The sequence below is a fragment of the Bubalus bubalis genome, chromosome 4, assembly GCF_019923935.1.
Source record: "Bubalus bubalis isolate 160015118507 breed Murrah chromosome 4, NDDB_SH_1, whole genome shotgun sequence".
Classification (NCBI taxonomy): domain Eukaryota; kingdom Metazoa; phylum Chordata; class Mammalia; order Artiodactyla; family Bovidae; genus Bubalus; species Bubalus bubalis.
This window is the reverse complement of record NC_059160.1, coordinates 161,191,944-161,211,268: the sequence shown is the minus strand read 5'-3', so window position 1 is coordinate 161,211,268 and position 19,325 is coordinate 161,191,944. Positions and strand designations below refer to the sequence as shown.

Sequence of the window (19,325 nt, the reverse complement as noted above, 5' to 3'; positions counted from 1 at the left end):
CTTTTTAATTACTTTTGACTTAGACTTTTGTATGCCCATGTAGCACAGAGACAAGCCATTGATGGCCACTCAACCTTCCCTGATTTCTGGTCACAGAACCTAGGAGCATAATAAAATAGTTCTCATTTATGTGACTCAGTTTGGGGTGATTTGCTACACAGAAGAAGAAAACTGAAATGTCTCTCATTCACAAGGAACTTTAACATCCCTTGAAGGCCTTCTTCCCCTTCTAGACCCTTCCATCCACTGGGTCACTCAAGTAACCACTGCAGCACTCCAGGCTGCCAGTTCTTGACCCAACAGTGATGTTCTTATGTAAATCACCTGAGCTGCCTTCTTTCAGTTGACAAAAAGGCAGACTTTTTGAAGAAATTATGGCCTCCTGAAAATGTTTGGGATGAAGAACAAATGGAAGCTTCATCTTCCCCCACCGCCCCATGCCTCCTACTGGGATTGTCAGTAGGCAGGACCCTGAGCAGGCCTACGGGTCACAAAGTCGCCATGCCAACCATCCTGTCCCTCATAAGGGACACCACCGCAACTCTGCCTCCTTGGGGCGGAGGAGGATTGTGCAGAGAGAGGGACCACCCCCAGGGCCAGCCTCTTGCCTCTCCTGCACTCGGGCAGATACCAGGGGGCCTGCAGCACCAGCACACCTCGGTGAAAGGGCTGGAGGCGGGGGGCCCCTGGGAACCAGCGGAGGTAGCAGATGCCACGGCCTGAGATGGCCTGATGGCCAGGGCCAGTGGGACCACGGCGGGTGCCAAAGAAAATGGGGAATGTTGGGCCTGGGCTGCTGGGCTCCATGCTCTTTCTGATGCTTGGGCTGCAGCCTCTACCGCTTAGCCGAGGGAGATCCCTGCACCACCCCCCAAACTTGAGAAGCTTCCACCTGGGCTCCAGACATCACGGAAGCACCTGGGAGAAGCTGAAATCCTGCGAGGGTGTCTTTGACCTGTACTTCATAGTGGACGCGTGAGTGGCTCTCCTACCTGGCCCAGGTGCTCTTCAGGGAACCTCTGTCTACAGGACCACTTCATGGCAGTGGCAGGGCCACTGATGAGACAAGAACAGTCTTGATTAGACCCAAGGAACAGACCTCTGTGTCCTCCTTGTTCCTGAGTTAGGAGTGCCCTGGGCCTTTGTCCCCTGGGACATTTATATTTTGGAAAGTAAACAAAAGACCACAGGGTTTCTGGATGGCTGTCAGTCTGTCTGTCAGCTTGACCTGGATCTGTGACCTGCATGTCCCTTAATCAGCTGGAGGGGCAGCTGATTGCCAAGAGCTGTCTTCTCAGCATTTGGGAGAAGCTCACTGTGATTTCTGGGTTTGTTTGGTTTCAGTTTTTTTAATTTACCCCAGTGACTTCTATTTCTACTGCCTCCAGAGAGATTGGCATGTCATCTGTTAAACATTCTCATGGTGTCACTGCTTACAAGTCCTTTGATTTGCAGGTTCTAAATGTTTTGCTGCTTTTTTTGACAACTTGGACACCCACGTGAATGCTTGTGTTCGCTTTCTGAATAGTTTGCTCTGTCTGCCTATGGCCCTGGGGGACCTGGGCCTCTCATTAAGTACCTTCTGGTCCTCAAGGAAGGAAAGGGAGGGGCAGGTCTTCACACTGCAGATATTGCCTTGGTCCCACTGTCAACTCCTCTGTAGGGCTGACGATGCATTTTACTTATTCAGCAGTAACAATGATATGACTCTCAGTATCACTGAGGCACTTTACAGTCCCCAAATCCCTTTACTGCACATCTGTCATTATTAAAACAGTTCTGGAAGTACAGTAGGGAAAGTATTTGCATATATAATCAACTGGAAAGAGAGAAGGTTCCTAGACATTGGATGAAGTAACCCAGAGGCTGGTGAGAGTAGCAGGACTGAATCCTGGATTCTACAAATGGGAAAAGGAGCCGAGCATTGCCAAGAAAGGGCCCTACACACTAATTTCCCAGCCCCAGGTCAGCAGGAGTAAGCCTGGATTGTGGCTACAGTGGGATGATGTTGTTGTTCAGTTGCTAAGTCATGTCTGACTCTTTGGGACCCCAGGCTTCCCTGTCCTTCACTATCTCCCAGAGTTTGCTCCAACTCATGTCCATTGAGTCAGTGATGCCACCCAACCATCTCATCCTCTGTTGCCTCCCTTCACCTTCCGCCCTCAATCTTTTCCAGCATCACAGTCTTTTCCAATGTATTGGCCCTTACCAGACACACTGGCTTGGGCAAGTCACCCACTTCTCTCTACCACAAGTGACCCCATCTGTACAATGATGATCTTCGTATCCACTTCACCAGGCTGTGATGATGATGAAGGGCAATTCATAGGTGGTTTTCCTACTACAGCATCTGATGCAATAATAGAGTAAAAGTATGGGAGGAACTTTAGTTGGTGGCTCAGAGATTAAAGCATCTGCCTGGAATGCAGGAGACCTGGGTTCGATCCCTGGGTCAGGAAGATCCCCTGGAGAAGGAAATGGCAACCCACTCCAGTACTCTTGCCTGGAGAATCCCATGGAGGGAGGAGTCTGGTAGGCTACAGTCCATGGGGTCGCAAAGAGTCAGACACGACTGAGCGACTTCACTTTCACTATGAGAGGAACTACTGAGGAAGGCAGAGCCCCACTCTCTGGACACTCCTCTGCGTTCCAGAGGACCGTGATCCAGCCCTCACTGCCCTTGGTGGGGAGGTGGGCTACCAGTTAGTTAGTGTTTTTGAAGTCATCTGGGACATTCCACTCATGATATTAGCATTCCTGTTTATTCATTCACTCCTTTATTAATTCAACCATTTACAAATAATCACTGAGCAATGCCGTACTTTAGCCACTGTTGGGGGAAGTGGGGATAAGGCAGAGAACAAAATTCAGCAAAGTCTTTGTCCTCCTGGAGCTTCCATTTTAGAAGAGAGACAAGTGATAAATAAAGAGGAGAATAAGCAATATTTTACATGGGAATAAGCATACTGGAGGATCTCCAGCCAGAAGAATGGAAAGTGCTGTGTGTGAGTGTGTGTGTATGTGTGTGTGTGCGCGCGCACGCGCGCACACACACACGCACACGCTTAGTCACTCAACCACGTCCAATTCTTTGCAAACATTTGGACTGTAGCCTACCAGGCTCCTCTGTCCATGGGGTTTTTCTGGCAAGAATATTGGAGTGGGTTGCCACTTCCTCCTGCAGGGGATCTTCCCCACCCAGAGATCAAAACTAGAGAGTATACTGAGGAGCTGGTCGGGATGGCCAAGCTCACAGACCGGAAGGTGAGAAGTGGGAGAAACTGCATGTTATTTATACAGAGAACATGTACGGTTGGATTGTGATCTAAAAGAGACACAGTTGATGGTTGCCAAGTGTAGAGCCTGCTAGGAGACCAGTGAGGGGCCTGGGGCAGGGATCCAGGGTGAAGATAATGGTACTATGGTCCAGTAGGGCATGGGTGGTGGTGATGAGGGCCAAATTCTGGAGCTCTTTTGAAGGTGGAGGCTACAGAGTTCCAGGCAGAATTGATCTGCGGAAGCCATCTGTGTCCCTACACTGAGGATAAGGATAGAGGAGAAAAGTGATTTCATCACTGTTATTAATGTGAATCAATGTTATTACCCCTGTTTTACAGATGAGGCAAGGACGGTGCTCAGGGCCAGAGAAGGACTAGAAGCAATGTTCTATTTTCTTCTTGGGTAGGATTGATCAGAGGAGGATAGACGGAAGTAGCAGGCAGAGTGAAAAGAGAAAAACGGTTCAAGGAGGCCCAGTGAGAGGTTGGGAAAAGACAGACAGGAGCCTGGAGGCAGGTGTGTGCAATGAGAAAATAGGGACACGGGCCCCAGAGGAGCATCCACATGAGATTTACAGGTGGAGGGAGAGAGGGATTGGTGTAGAGGAGGGAAGCAGGACTTCAGGATCCACCCACATCTGAGACATGAGGGTTCTGGGCAGTGTCACTCCGGGTGTGCTAAGGAGAGGGGCTCAGAGTTGCCATTTCTGATATTAAATGGTAAGTTGAGGCACAATTTAATTTTTAAGAATTTATCTGAGCATACATGGAGTTGAATTAGGAAATGCCAAATCAAAATTGTTAGAAGCACTCCACCACCAGATCACTTCGCTTCACTCTTTTTCTTTCTACTCCTGAAACGCAATAATTTCAATTGTCCTGTCCTCAGCTTTATTCATTCTTTGTGTTGTCTGCTAACATCTGATACTGAACCACTGAAGAATTTTTCAGTTTAAATATGGAACTTATCAGCTCCAGAATTTGTTTGCTCTTTTAATAATTTATGTCTCTTGTTGATATTATCATTTTTCTCATATACTGTTTTCCTGATTTTGTTTATTTGTCCTTATTTTCCTTTGACTCTGACCTTCTTCAAGTTTTTGTCTAGAAAGTCTGGAGCCTTGGTATCCATGGGAATGGCTTCTGTAAATTTGTTTATATCTTTTGAATGAGCAATGTTCTATTTCCTTGTATGTTTTGTTGAAAATTGTTTTTAAACTATAATGTGGTTAGTCTAGAAGTCAGAATTTCCCATTGGCTGTTGGGATGTGTGTTTCTGTTATTGTAGAATAATATTGTAGAAGTATGTAGCAGTTTATATTGAAACTTTTCCAAACTACTTTTGCAAATAATATTCCTTGTTGTCTGTAATCACTGGAATTGCTGTTTCATTAGCTCATAGTCAGCTAATTTTTGATAGATATTTCCTCATTTTCCAGAAGTTGAACAAATATAAAATCATCCCCAAAAGAAATTAACAGAGAGAGATAGAAGACAGACAGGCAGAACAGCACTTCTCTCAACCCTTGCAGAATGGTTACTTGCTGGGCCATTCTTCCACCACTTAGATAGGCTTGCTCTGAGCCTAGATACCCACCCAGGGGAAAAGTTAAAGGTCTGCTCAGGACTTTTCTAGCATACTTCTGGCCCTGGCATATGTGTGGCTTTTTTAATTCACTTGTATACACCTATTTTTGAGCATTCTAAAGTTCATCCAAACAGGTTTAAAGAGATGTACATAATAATTCATAAGTTAGATCTACACTGATTCTTCTGGAATCAAGGAGAACTTGCAACAGGACCACTGATCAAGATCAAAATGGCCCTGTACCAGGGAAGGAGTAGGGGAAAGGTGAATAAAATGGCCACAAAACTCTTATGCCATTTTGAAGAGAACTATTTCACGATTGCACATGTGCTTTATTGCTAACATTTTATTGTTTTCTAGAGTCCTTACAAAGTTAGTATTGACAGCTTATTGGTAAAGAATCTGCCTGCAATGCAAGAGATCTGGGTCCAATCCCTGGGTCGGGAAGATCCCCTAGAGTAGGAAATGGCACCCCGCACCAGCATTCTTGCCTGGAGAATTCCATGGACTAGAGGAGCCTGTTGGGCTACAGTCCATGGAGTCACAAAGAGTCAGACACAACTGAGTGACTAACACTTTCACTTTCAGAGTTCCTACAAAAGTTGGTGCTGACGGCTTATTGTTGTTTACTCAATGTGTCCATGGGAGAATGAGGACTTGGAGTTTTAGAATCTGCCATTTAGTTCCATTCTCCATGCTACAAGTTTTTGTTTGCAATTTCATTTTTAAATTTAGGATGATATGCTTAAACATAAATTTAAAATCAGACACTATTACAAAAAAAAATCTGTGAGGCTCCTGCCTGCAGGCAGACTCTACTGTCTGAGCCACCAGGGAATTCCTTCATTTCTGATACCACTCCCCAAAGGTAGCCATCTACAAATCTTCCAGACTTTTCTTTTGGCATTATGATCATGTTTCTAATACAGTGCTTGAACTGACTGCTGTTTCCTGCTGTATGAGTTTGCAAGTTCCTTATTGACTTTTTGCCATGGGGGAGCAAAATTTAACATTTTTATAGCTCAGCTCAACTGCATGATCCTGCCCCAGCAACTTCCAATCTCTCAGCACAGCTATATCACTAACGTGCTTTGACCTAAAGTTTTAATAGTGGAGATGTCCTCAAATTTCTGGTAATCCTCCTCTCTTCATTTTCATTTAGGAGGAGGCACTAAATCATGATTAAAGCTCTATGTGTCAAAAGCCCACATAGTTGTTCTGCTCCATGCTACCTTTTCTAAGGGACCTGTAGATCTCTGAGGTGTTGTCCATTGTCCATGCGCTTTCATAGGGGTGTGTGTGTGTGTGCGCGCGTGCGCATATGTTCTAGAATCTAGACCTTCTTTCAAAATAATCACAAACTGGAAATTCTCCCAGAGAAGCTGCATGGGTTTAAGGTACTTGTTTCCTGAAAACCCTTCTTTTGAAGATCCTCTTTACTGAGAGGAATCACAGAAGGTAGGAGTAATGAGAAGGAAAGTAGAAAGTGGTACCAATACTCAGACAGGAAGTTTTCTGACACATTAGCACAGGAGCTTCCAAGAGAAAGTGTGTGTTATGAGTGGATTGAGAGGATCTGACACTTCACCACAAAGCAATTATCAGACACAACCATAACACCTAGATCTGACAAGTGTGATGTGTAGAACATGGCTTTTTCAGCTAGATGTAGGTTTAAATCCATGGTATCCTTGGAAATTTTAGCAAATTCCTTGACCTGTGAAAGCCTCAGTTTTCTTACTTGCATCATAGGGGTGTTTTGGAATCAGAAATCATGCATATAAAGCGATGGGTATATACATGCTCCATAAATGATAATCCTCAAGTTGTTAGAGTAATCCAACAGCTACTTTACTCACCATCTCTTAACAGATTTAGATGCCACCTAGAGGGCAGAAGGAAAGGTAAAGAGAAGGGTCCTCTTGGGTATAAGGGAATCACACATTTGACATTCAGCATATTTATGAATATGATGATCACTGGAGGTGAAAGAAAGGAGCTTGTGGTGGGTTCCTCAGACTCATTTTCACATTCACTGGAAAAGAGCCCAAGACAGGGCACCAGCCTCAGTTCCAGCCCTACCATGTGCAGAACCTTGACAAACACTTAGCCAGTAAGACCTACATTCACCCTTCATAACCTGGCCTATGCAGCCTGCAGCAGTGTGGGATTGCAAGGACCTTCAAACCCTGAGTGGCGAGGGACACATATAGCTACTTCCCACCTAGACAGAAGGGGTATTGAGGCCACAGCACCCTTCAGCCTCCTCTGTCTCCATCCTGGCAATAACATTAAGACAACGGGAACAAGAATCTGGAAGGCCAAAGAAGAGCCTGAGGCTTTCCCTGCTGGTGGGGTATCATGATGCCAGGATAGCAGTGTTCCACAGCATGTTCAGCCCTTCCCCAGACAGTGGTCCCAGAAAAGGCCCTCAGTGTCCAGAGTGGCTCAGCTTTGCAGACTGATGAGAAGAAATGGAAATAAAATTCTCTGAGTAACACACCCTCCCTGGCCTGAGGCCAGTGCCTATTGGGTGCCCATCAGTGAGGGACAATGAGAGCCAACACAGCAGAATCACTGGAGGCCTTTATAACCAACACATCATCCCTCTTTTCTTGTCTTTGAGCCCCAAGTAAAACAATTGACCCTCCTGATTTGCCACCCAAAGTCCCTCAACCCCCTGCACATGAATCTGGTTGATCATCCTCCCCAGCACTCACAGTGATAAAAATCACTGTGACCCTAGGGTGATTCTTACTAGGGTGACCCACTGAGCTCACTAAGGGAGCGTGGCAGCCTGGTGCTACCTGGGATGGGGAGGATTTTCTAAAGTTTCTGCTAGAATCTGGGGAAGCAGAAACTCCACCCACTGGAAGGATGCCCCTTATGTCTCTGACTCGGGTCTTCTTTGTTTTCAGGTCACAGAAGGCAAATAATATTTGGAAGGACATTAACAAATTAGTGGATGAAATGGTGAAGAAGTACACAAAGTATGGCTGGGTCTTCCTCTTCCGGGCTGGGGACACAGCTCTCTAGATTTGGAGGTCGTAGACGTCTCTATGGTCGGGAGCACAGAGCCCGGGGAGGGGCCTGTTCTAAAGCAGAAAGAACAGCTCAATCTGGTTCTATCAGGTCTCAGCACATTTCTTGGCTCCTGCCTGTGAGTCAAGCCACATTGTAAGGGACACAGTCTGTCCTTGAGACCTCACAGATTAAGAAACAGGCAAACCAGTAACCAAATACCGAGTTAAATGGTGCCAAGGGTTAAAAGAAATGTGCAAAGGGCTTACTTGCAACTTTAAGGGAAAAGCAAGTCTTCTTTTTTAAAAACCAAGTATGACTTCCTAGGGGATCTGAAATTTTGAACTAGATTCAAAGAATGGGGAAAGACAGGGTAACAGGAACAAGCAAGGAGGTTTCTTATGGGGTAAGTGGTCTTTTTGACTGGAGAGTAGGGTTAACTCAGGGGAAGGGTGAGAAATGAGTCTGAATAGGAGAGCATAGGGCCAGAACCACTGAGGCTCATAATGCCAAGCCAAGGGGCTTAGGATTCTGCCTGTGAGCAATTTGGAGCTCTAGCTGATTGTTGAGTAATGGTACATGATGTCGTCCAGGTAGAAAAGTCTGATAGCAATGGTCAAAATGATTTGTAACAAAAGCCAAGACAAGTAGAGAGCACAGTTGGGACCTATGGCAGCAATTAAGATAAAAAATAATGAGGATCATTGGATGAGGAGAAGGGGAAGATGTGTGAAAGGCTGAAACAAGGTAGAATAATTTCTTTGATATGAACAGGACATGGGGAAGGTGGGCAAGGAGGGAAAAGGAGTGACGTTACAAAGACTGTTACAGTAGAAGAGAGGCCAGTTGAGAGAATCATGCAAAAGTGGACGGGTGCCTATCTTCTGGTGCATATGTGTGCATGCCTGTGTGTGAGAAAGAGAGAGACAGAAGGAGATTTGGAGTGGGGGTGGGAGTATAGGGATGGAGCAAACAGGCCTCAGAATCCTCTACTAAGTTGTAGGAACCTCTGGGGTTCAGGAAATGGCCCCAAGGAGAAGAGCTGGAATGGGAGCAGGGAAATTGGCAAGCACCCGCTTCGTGGCCGCTCACTGGCTTCATTTGCATACTTCTTCTCCAGCCCTAACCTGCAGATGTCCTTCATCACCTCCTCCACGCAGGGCAAAACCGTCATGAAGCTCACCTCAGACAGGCAAGTGCTGTTTCAATCCCCCAAGGTAGGCATGGTGGGGGGGTCACAGGGGCCTGAGGGGTTCGCTGAGGACCCACTGGGTGCAGACTAAACCATCTTGGGCTCCCCTTGGTGCCTACTCTGATCCCGCAGTCCTAGCTCCCTGGCCCCCACTGACCTCTGGCTGAGCTGGCACTGAGAGACCACATCCTGCTAGATATCTACACCCTATCTAAACTTTATCCTCCACCTGTCCTGTCCTCTCAGCCCTCTTCTCATTTCTTAGAACTGGCTCACTGTGAGGACTCCTGGGACCTGGAGGAGCAGATGCGGGCCCTCTGTGAACACTGGCCTGTGTTGGCTCCTGCTCCATCTGTTAGTCTCTGCTCTGAGCCAGTGCGGGAAGCAGGGAGGCAGAGTCAGACCAGACGGCAGGGATGGGTGTGATGAAGTGCTAGAGCTTCCATGGATTGACCCCTTGGTGACTCTGAGACAAGGGAGCCCATGAGTGTGGTTCTGAATACCAGGCTGGGCTGGGGTCAGGAGGGCAGCATGATACAGCAGCATCCTAGGCGTGCCCAAAGGCCTGAGGTGGAAGATAGGGAGCTCATGAGCATCCAGGAGCTCAAGAGCATCCACGAGCTCAAGACCGCTCATGGTGCAAACGACTGAAACCCACAGAGTGTGGGGGTGCCAGTGCATGGAGACAGCACTCTCCAGGCCTGGCTCCCAGGAGAAGCAGGGACTGGGGCTTCCTGTTCAGTGAGCTGGGGAAGGTGTGATTTTGTGTGTCCCTGTGGTCTGCATTTTGGAGAGAGAGACCTGAGTGAGTGTGAGGTGCAAGCAGCAAGTGAGGGGGAGTTGTCAGGCAAGTAGCAGAAAGAGAGATGGGGGCCTCTGGTAGAGGAGCTGCCCATGGGGGAGAGGAGGACCGCTGACTCCTTTAGGCAGAGGACTCAGAGTCTGAGCCAGGGACCTGTGGGGAGGCTCCTGAGGGGCTCCCAGTCCTCTCTGGAGAGTGGAGGTGAGGCTGTCTTTCTCAAGGGAGAGCGTCAGAAGAGAAGTGGGGATCAGGGAACGGGATAAAAGGTTCAGAGTTTTAAGATGTGAAAGGCTTCACGAGGGCGTAAGCAGGCTAGTATTCTCTCCACACATGGAGCTGGGAAGAGGGACTGAGTGGGGAGGACAGGGGGAACCAGTGGACGGATGGCGTGGGCAGCCTAAGAAAAACTTAGGCTCAGGCAGGAGTGAAGCCTGGAGAATCTCAGATCTGGGCCAGACACTGTGGAGGGATGAGAGTTCTGGCAAATTTGGGGGTGCTGTCAACATAAAAGAAATCCTCCCAAAAGTGACAGGAAGAGTGGGGTGGGCAGGGCCTGGTTCAGCCTCCACTGGTCCTGGTCGCAGGCCTCTTCAGTTCTCATGCTAGGTCAGGCAGGGCAGGATCAGGGGCTCTCAGATCTCAGCTCACGGCAGAATCCCTTCTGCCTGAGGCAAGAGCTGGCCTTCAGGCGCCACATTCTCTAAGACTTTCTGTAACATCTCAGCCATCACACCAGATAAGCTTGAAATAAGCCCCACGCCCTGGTGTATCCCAGTCCCATCCCCTGCTATATGCTTTAACAGAGGCCAACAGAGATCCCTGCAGCAGCCTGGGATCACTGCTTTTCTGCTGGCATGAACAGTCTTCAGGCATCTTTTCCAGCTTATGGTCTATTTCTTCAGGAGCACAAGAAGCCCAAGAGCCCTAGACTCTGATGGAGCAGCTTGACAACTTCCCTTAGCACCTACCCAGAGGGGGAAGTGGCTTGGAGGGACCAAGTCCACTACAGGGGTCTGCGGCAGGAAAGGAGGGGACAGGGCAGGAACATCAGCAGAGTGGCTTCTCAAACTCAGCCTGCCTGTTGGAGGATAATGCCCTCATTAGGGACCCCTCACTAGGGACTCCTTACGTGCCAGCAGTACGGCCAGTCATGTTGGGGGTGCTGGATCCACAGGTGCACATCTGGGGTGCTCCCCTTTCAATGCAGATGGTCAAGGCAGGGCCCTTGCTGAGTCCCCTGAGGTCTGGATGCCTGAGATAGAGATGAGCACTCTGAAAGCCAGCCCTGAGTTACGGGACCAACAAAACTGCATCCTCCAGGCTCACTGGATGAGAGATGAAGGCCTAAGTCCTGTCAGTGGCAGAGACACGGACCGAACGGTCACGACAGGACCTCTTGTGTTCTCTCTGGTCCAGGCAGGTCTGCACAGGGGAGAATGGTGTCAGGACAGCTGGGGCTTCTTTTAATGATCAACCACCATCTCCCTCTATCCTGTTTTCTGATTTTTCAGACAAGAAATAAGTCGTGGTCTTAGCCGACTTCAGAATATAGTGCCTACAGGAGCCACAAACTTGCAGGAAGGGTTGATAAAGGTACAAAGACAGTTCTGAGAATTTATTCTGCTTTGTCAAGTTCTTAGGGTATTATCTGGTCATCTGACTGCCCTCCCCCAACTTCCCTTCAATTTGTTGCAGGCAAATAAACAGATTCAACAAGCTACCTCAGGAGGTAAGTTGCCCGCTGACGTCACTGTGCTCAGGGGGGACACAGCCAGGCCCGGGCCTCAGCGCGGGCTGGTGCACACCCTCCTCGGCCAGCTCCTAGCGCTGACTCTTGGAGCGAGTTCCTTGCCCTCTCTGGGCTGCAGGTTCCTCCTCCCCACAGTGAGGATGAAAAGCTCCCCCAGGGATGTTCCTGAGAACCACATGGGATCATCTATTACATTCCTGGTTCTCACTAGATATCAAGTACTTGACCTATAGTTGGGCTGCATAAAAAAGAAGAGAAATTCCAGGGACAGTGAGCAGAGTTCAGTTTGGGGAGCAGAGGCCTTGGTGCCCCCTGCCTGCCCACACTCTGTCCACCACGGTCCTGGCTTTCCCCCTCCTCCCTTCAGCCTCTCCCCTGTGGTTGACTCTCATCCTGTGACCATGTTTCCAACAGTGGGAAAGGCTGTGTCGGCCCAGAACCACCGGCATGTAGGCTGTAGGGCTGCGGCCTCATCAGGAAGGAAGCGCAGGCTGCTGGGAAGGCAGGGAGCTGGGCGGGGCCGCTGCCCAAGCCTCTGGCAGTCAGTCTGGCTGCTCCTCCCTGGCTCAGCTGAGAGGCTTGTCCTTGCCAGGGAAGTAGCTGCAGTTGCCATTCAGGATAAAGGCTGTGCCACCTTGCCCTAGTGAGGGTCACTAGGAAGCGCTCTGAGCCAGTCTCAGGCTCCTCACCTGTCACGTGGGTCCTGGGCTAAGGCCTTTCCTCTCTAGGCATCTGATAGTGGCTACTTGGATCAGGCGGAGGTGCGGGAGCAGTGCTGGGGGCCTAGCAGAGTGAACAGGTCTCTCCAGGTGCCTTTCTGACCAGGCCACTCCTTGCTTCTTCTGCAGAGAGCAGTGCTTCCAGCCTGATTATCACCCTGACCGCGGGGCCGCTGCTACCAAGGACGTTACAGGACACAAAGAAGGAAGTGAGTCCTGTCCACCATTATCAGCTTTGTGCTCCATGTAGTTGGGTGTTTCCACTCAAAACATTTTTTTCTCTTAGGCTCAACAGGCTCGGAATATGGGGGCCAAGGTTTACTGCTTGGGTGTAAAAGACTATAAGAGAGATCAGGTAATTCAGAACAGATAACCAAGTGCCACTCTTGAGCCCAGCTGGGGAAAGCTTTCAAAGGCAGCTGTCCCAGGGTCACCTAGCGGATGACCCTCTACCCCAGCCCAAGTGTTTGGACAACAGGCAGTCATGGCAGATGAAGAGCAAGTGTTGTGTATACCTACACACCAGAGGTGTGGGTGGAGAAGTTTTCCATTCCCTGAGGGTGGGCTGCTGACAGACGCCAGGGTGTGGCCCTTGGAGTCCAACATGGCAGCAAGCAAGAGCTTGTCTCCTGGGACAGGACCTGCTGTGTGCTCAATCCCTGGCTGTGTGCCAACCATCTCTTCTCCCTTCTAGCTACATGATATTGTAGAAAGAAAGGACCAAATGTATGGGATGGACGAATTCAATTCTGCTGAAAAGCTTGTTGCCTCGGTGAGTGTGGGTTAAACATGAGAGGGGAGATGGGCTGCCTTTTCCCCATGTCCCTGCTATCTGTCTCCCTGACCCTGCCACCCCTCTGTTCCAGCTCGTGAAAAATTCGTGTATGGAAATGATGGCTGGGGACACACACTTTGTCTGTTTAGGAGGTAAGAGCCAAGCCACAGATCTAGACAGAAGTGTGTGTGTGTGTGTGTGTGTGTGTGTGATGCATTCATGTGGCATAAGAGTGTTGTGATTGTGGGGGGAGGTATTTGTGGTGTGTTTTTGTATGTGATGTGATTGTGTATATATTGTATGTGTGCTTTGAGTGGAGGGTGTATAGTATGTGTGTGTGGTGTACATAAGTGTGGTGTATGTGGTGTTATGTGGTGTACATAAATGTGAGTGTTATGTGCATGTGAGGGGATTATATATAAATCTGTCCAGAATATAAGTGTTTTTGATATAGAAGTAAATGTGTGATTGTATAACATGTATACGCCAGGGGCTTGTGGATGTTGCTGTTACTGTTTAGTCACTAAATGGTATCTGACTCTTTGGATCCCATAGACTGTAGGCTGCCAGGCTCCTCTGTCCGTGGGATTTCCCAGGCAAGACTACCTGGATGGGTTGCCATTTCCTTCTCCATGGGATCTTCCCTACCCAAGGATCGAAACCACATCTGTCACATTGGCAGGCAGATTCTTTATCACTGAGCCACCAGGGAAGCCCATATATGTGTTTAATTAGTTTTATCTTTCAGATTTATTGAGAGGTTATTGACATATAGCTCTGAATGAGTTTAAGGTATACCACATAATATAGACTTGAATACATACTGCAAAACAGGTGACAAAAATAAATTTAGCTCTTAAAATCTAAAACCAAAAGCTTCTTTTAAAAATTAAATATTTATTGATACTTAAAAACCCTCAACAATACTTAGCAACTGAAATGAAACTAAACATAAAAAAGAGATAATACATCAAGACGAATTAGGGATCATTCCAGAAACGCAACTGGTTCAGGGCTTGAAATATCACTGAGTTTACCACATCAGGAAAATGGAAAAGAAAAGTATGAATATTTCAACAGATGAAAAAAGAATTGGACAAAGTTCAGGTCCAGAATCATAAGAACATATCTGACAAAGGCACCCATGCAAATTCTCAAAGCCAACATTACACCCAGTGAGGATGGCCTCTCCCTGAGATCTGGAACTTGACAAGATGCCCCCTCTCCCATGGGAGGGTCTCTCCCTTGGGGTCCCTGCATCAGTGTGGGAGGACCCTGCGCAGTTGTGTTTCTGTTAGAAGCCCTCTCTCTGAGTGAGCTCTGTGTGTGCCAGCTCAAGCATCCACATCACTGGGGTTTGTAGAGCTGAGGCAGGTGGATAAACACAAGCTCCCACCGGTGACAGCACCCAGCTTGGATGCAGCTGGATGCAGACCCAGGAAGCTGGTCCTGGCTTCAGAATTCTGAACTGCAAGCCTACAGTGCAATAGGCTGTGCTGTCTGACTAATCCGCATCTGTCTAGAGCAGTGTTCATATCCAAGCTCTGCCTCCCACAGACAAAACCGAAGCAAGTTGCTGAGTATCCGCGAGCTCCAATTTCATCTCCAAGAAGTAGAAATATCAACACCCACTATCAGATCTTCAGTAAGATGTAGACACAGTGGAGTTCCCAGTGACTGGCACAGAATCTAGAAACTGGTGGCTTTCACCAACAGGAGCTGGTTTTAAGACTTCTATCACTGACCCCTGGCTCTGCCCCCACCTTCCTGCTAAGTCCAGGTTGGGGAGGGAAGTGGTTAAAGAACACCCAGGATGAAAGCATCTCTAGCTGAGCCCTCTGTGGGTGGAATCTGTCTGACTCCTCCTGTGTCTGACCCTGGGAGCAGCAGTGCAGTGTGGTGAGAGACCCTATATATGTGCAGAGTCCTTTCCTGCACATCCCAGCTGTGCGGCAACCTGACGGCTTCCATTCTCTGATCATGTCCCCGGGGCACTCACAGGCCTGTTAGGCCTCAGTGGACACTGCCCATTGCATTCACGCCCGGTGCTGGCCTGGCTGGGATGCAGGTGCCGCCGCGCAGCCTCTGCCAGTGAGGCCCAGCGGTGCTGCTCTGACCTGAACAACTGTTGGCATCTTGTCAAAGGCTGCCACACCGCATCACTGCCACTGAAATGGAAAGTGCAAGGCAGAAACCTGGACCCCAAATAAAGCACAAGAATCTGTTCATCAGGCTGTCATTCTGAATACATCAAAGGTTCAAATGAGGGGAATGCCAGGAGGGAGTAAGCATGAGGCACGTGGCCTCTTCAGCCTCTCAGGCTCCCTCCAGCACTAAGCAGAGGCCCCTCTGGCCTCCCTGCCTCCAGGCCTGTGCTCCTCTGTGCCCATCCTCTACGCAGAGCCTAAGAAGCTGAGAAAGCCATTGCCCTAACCCACTGACCACGAAGGCTGAGGCCCCCAAGCCAGACAACCGTGCCCTCTAACATCTAGCCTCTGCTCTAAGCCCACCTGCTGAAGAGACTGGTGAGCGTGGGCCTAGACTTCCTGGAAGACCTTCCTCAGCTTGCTGGCTCCAAGTACTGAGACTTTACTCTCAGAGTGCCTCAAACCCAAAATCTTTCCTAGTCAGCTGGCTCCTCTGACTTCCCACAGCCCTTGGCCTCTTCTTATTATAGTCACTTGTCACCCAGTATAAACTATGATATGCTTGGCTACATCCATGTCTTTATTTTTATCATTCAGTAAATTCTTTTTCTTCCAAACTTTTCTTATGAATCATTTCAAACCTGCAGTAAAGTGGAAACAATTGTACAGTGGGCACCCCTTTCTCCACCACCTGGATTTGCAACTAATATCAGTTGTATTTCCTTTAATATTAACCTATCTAACTCTTTCTATCTTCATTGGTTCATTTTAGTTTTTGATGCATTTCAAAATAAATTACAAGTACTGGCACAAAAATAGAAATATAGCTCAATGCAGCAGGATAGAAAACCCAGAAATAAATTAATGCACCTATGATCAATTTGGAGAAGGAAATGGCAACCCACTCCAGTATTCTTGCCTAGAGAATTCTGTGGACAGAGGAGCCTCGTGGGCTGCTGTCCATGGGGGAGGGGGGTGGGATGATTTGGGAGAATGGCATTGAAACATGTATAATATCATATAAGAAATGAATTGCCAGTCCAGGTTTGATGCAGGATACAGGATGCTTGGGGCTGGTGCACTGGGATGACCCAGAGGGATGGTATGGGGAGGGAGGTGGGAGGGGGGTTCAGGATTGGGAACACGTGTACACCCGTGGCAGATTCAAGTTGATGTATGGCAAAACCAATACAATATTGTAAAGTAATTAGCTCCAATTAAAATAAATTAATTTAAAAAAAAGATCTGGTGTATATATATACAACAGAATATTATTCAACTATTAAAAAGAATGAAATAATGCCATTTGCAGCAACATGGATGAACCTAGAGATTGTTATACTGAGTGAAGTAAATCAAACAAAGAAGGAGAAATACACTGTGTCATACCTTATATATGGACTCTAAAAAGAAATACAAATACATTAACTTACAAAATATCAGATCAGACCAGATCAGTCACTCAGTCGTGTCTGACTCTTTGCGACCCCATGAATCGCAGCACACCAGGCCTCCCTGCCCATCACCAACTCCCAGAGTTCACTGAGACTCACATCCATCGAGTCAGTGATGCCATCCAGCCATCTCATCCTCGGACGTCCCCTTCTCCTCTTGCCCCCAATCCCTCCCAGCATCAGAGTCTTTTCCAATGAGTCAACTCTTTGCATGAGGTGGCCAAAGTACTGGAGTTTCAGCTTCAGCATCATTCCTTCCAAAGAAATCCCAGGGCTGATCTCCTTCAGAATGGACTGGTTGGATCTCCTCGCAGTCCAAGGGACTCTCAAGAGTCTTCTCCAACACCACAGTTTAAAAGCATCAATTCTTCAGTGCTCAGCCTTCTTCACAGTCCAACCGTCACATCCATACATGACCACAGGAAAAACCATAGCCTTGACTAGACGAACCTTTGTTGGCAAAGTAATGTCTCTGCTTTTGAATATGCTATCTAGGTTGGTCATAACTTTCCTTCCAAGGAGTAAGCGTCTTTTAATTTCATGGCTGCAGTCACCATCTGCACTGATTTTGGAGCCCAGAAAAATAAAGTCTGACACTGTTTCCCCATCTATTTCCCATGAAGTGATGGGACCAGATGCCATGATCTTTGTTTTCTGAAATGTTGAGCTTTAAGCCAACTTTTTCACTCTCCACTTTCACTTTCATCAAGAGGCTTTTTAGTTCCTCTTCACTTTCTGCCATAAGGGTGGTGTCATCTGCATATCTGAGGTTATTGATATTTCTCCCGGCAATCTTGATTCCAGCCTGTGTTTCTTCCAGTCCAGCGTTTCTCATGATGTACTCTGCATAGAAGTTAAATAAACAGGGTGACAATATACAGCCTTGACGTACTCCTTTTCCTATTTGGAACCAGTCTGTTGTTCCATGTCCAGTTCTAACTGTTGCTTCCTGACCTGCATACAGATTTCTCAAGAAATTTGGGAAAGACTAGAGATCTCTTCAAGAAAATCAGAGATACCAAAGGAACATTTCACGCAAAGACGGGCTTGATAAAGGACAGAAATGGTATGGACCTAACAGAAGCAGAAGATATTAAGAAGAGATGGCAAGAATACACAGAAGAACTGTACAAAAAAAGATCTTCATGACCCAGATAATCACAATGGTGTGATCACTGACCTAGAGCCAGACATCCTGGAATGTGAAGTCAAGTGGGCCTTAGAAAGCATCACTACAAACAAAGCTAGTGGAGGTGATGGAATTCCAGTTGAGCTATTCCAAATCCTGAAAGATGATGCTGTGAAAGTGCTGCACTCAATATGCCAGCAAATTTGGAAGACTCAGCAGTGGCCATGGAACTGGAAAAAGTCAGTTTTCCTTCCAATTCCAAAGAAAGGCAATGCCAAAGAATGCTCAAACTACCACACAATTGCACTCATCTCACACGCTAGTAAAGTAATGCTCAAAATTCTCCAAGCCAGGCTTCAGCAATATGTGAACCGTGAACTTCCTGATGTTCAAGCTGGTTTTAGAAAAGGCAGAGGAACCAGAGATCAAATTGCCAACATCCGCTGGATCATGGAAAAAGCAAGAGAGTTCCAGAAAAACATCTATTTCTGCTTTATTGACTATGCCAAAGCCTTTGACTGTGTGGATCACAATCAACTGTGGAAAATTCTGAAAGAGATGGGAATACCAGAACACCTGATCTGCCTCTTGAGAAATCTGTATGCAGGTCAGGAAGCAACAGTTAGAACTGGACATGGAACAACAGACTGGTTCCAAATAGGAAAAGGAGTACGTCAAGGCTGTATATTGTCACCCTGTTTATTTAACTTCTATGCAGAGTACATCATGAGAAACGCTGGACTGGAAGAAACACAAGCTGGAATCAAGATTGCCGGGAGAAATATCAATAACCTCAGATATGCAGATGACACCACCCTTATGGCAGAAAGTGAAGAGGAACTAAAAAGCCTCTTGATGAAAGTGAAAGTGGAGAGTGAAAAAGTTGGCTTAAAGCTCAACATTTCAGAAAACAAAGATCATGGCATCTGGTCCCATCACTTCATGGGAAATAGATGGGGAAACAGTGTCAGACTTTATTTTTCTGGGCTCCAAAATCAGTGCAGATGGTGACTGCAGCCATGAAATTAAAAGACGCTTACTCCTTGGAAGGAAAGTTATGACCAACCTAGATAGCATATTCAAAAGCAGAGACATTACTTTGCCAACAAAGGTTCGTCTAGTCAAGGCTATGGTTTTTCCTGTGGTCATGTATGGATGTGACAGTTGGACTGTGAAGAAGGCTGAGCACTGAAGAATTGATGCTTTTAAACTGTGGTGTTGGAGAAGACTCTTGAGAGTCCCTTGGACTGCAAGGAGATCCAACCAGTCCATTCTGAAGGAGATCAGCCCTGGGATTTCTTTGGAAGGAATGATGCTGAAGCTGAAACTCCAGTACTTTGGCCACCTCATGCAAAGAGTTGACTCATTGGAAAAGACTCTGATGCTGGGAGGGATTGGGGGCAAGAGGAGAAGGGGACGTCCGAGGATGAGATGGCTGGATGGCATCACTGACTCGATGGATGTGAGTCT

At 47.5% G+C, this 19,325-nt stretch overlaps 2 protein-coding genes across 2 annotated transcripts in view; both read left to right on the top strand.

Moving 5' to 3' along the window:
• Nucleotides 1-579: 579 nt before the first annotated feature.
• Nucleotides 580-8,224, top strand: LOC123333467 (anthrax toxin receptor-like). The gene is made up of 2 exons (XM_044942395.2): nucleotides 580-975; nucleotides 7,785-8,224. The coding sequence occupies exons 1-2, from the start codon at nucleotides 773-775 to the stop codon at nucleotides 7,900-7,902; spliced, it is 321 nt and encodes a 106-aa protein (XP_044798330.1). The 5' UTR covers nucleotides 580-772; the 3' UTR covers nucleotides 7,903-8,224.
• Nucleotides 8,225-8,469: 245 nt separating this feature from the next.
• LOC112584713 overlaps nucleotides 8,470-19,325 on the top strand; it is a 32,915-nt gene continuing 22,059 nt past the window's right edge. The window contains exons 1-9 of the mRNA XM_045165537.1: nucleotides 8,470-8,480; nucleotides 9,008-9,104; nucleotides 9,326-9,414; nucleotides 11,393-11,474; nucleotides 11,577-11,610; nucleotides 12,480-12,559; nucleotides 12,637-12,705; nucleotides 13,045-13,122; nucleotides 13,217-13,307. Of these exons, the coding sequence (XP_045021472.1) occupies nucleotides 8,470-8,480; nucleotides 9,008-9,104; nucleotides 9,326-9,414; nucleotides 11,393-11,474; nucleotides 11,577-11,610; nucleotides 12,480-12,559; nucleotides 12,637-12,705; nucleotides 13,045-13,122; nucleotides 13,217-13,307 (631 nt within the window). The remainder of the gene's footprint in view (nucleotides 8,481-9,007; nucleotides 9,105-9,325; nucleotides 9,415-11,392; nucleotides 11,475-11,576; nucleotides 11,611-12,479; nucleotides 12,560-12,636; nucleotides 12,706-13,044; nucleotides 13,123-13,216; nucleotides 13,308-19,325) is intronic.

Excerpts from the sequence above, each read along its gene's own strand:
- LOC123333467 (XM_044942395.2), top strand. The coding sequence starts at position 773 with ATGGGGAATGTTGGGCCTGGGCTGCTGGGCTCCATGCTCTTTCTGATG. Across the intron at positions 976-7,784 it reads CTGTACTTCATAGTGGACGC|GTCACAGAAGGCAAATAATA; the intron begins GTGAGTGGCTCT and ends CTTTGTTTTCAG.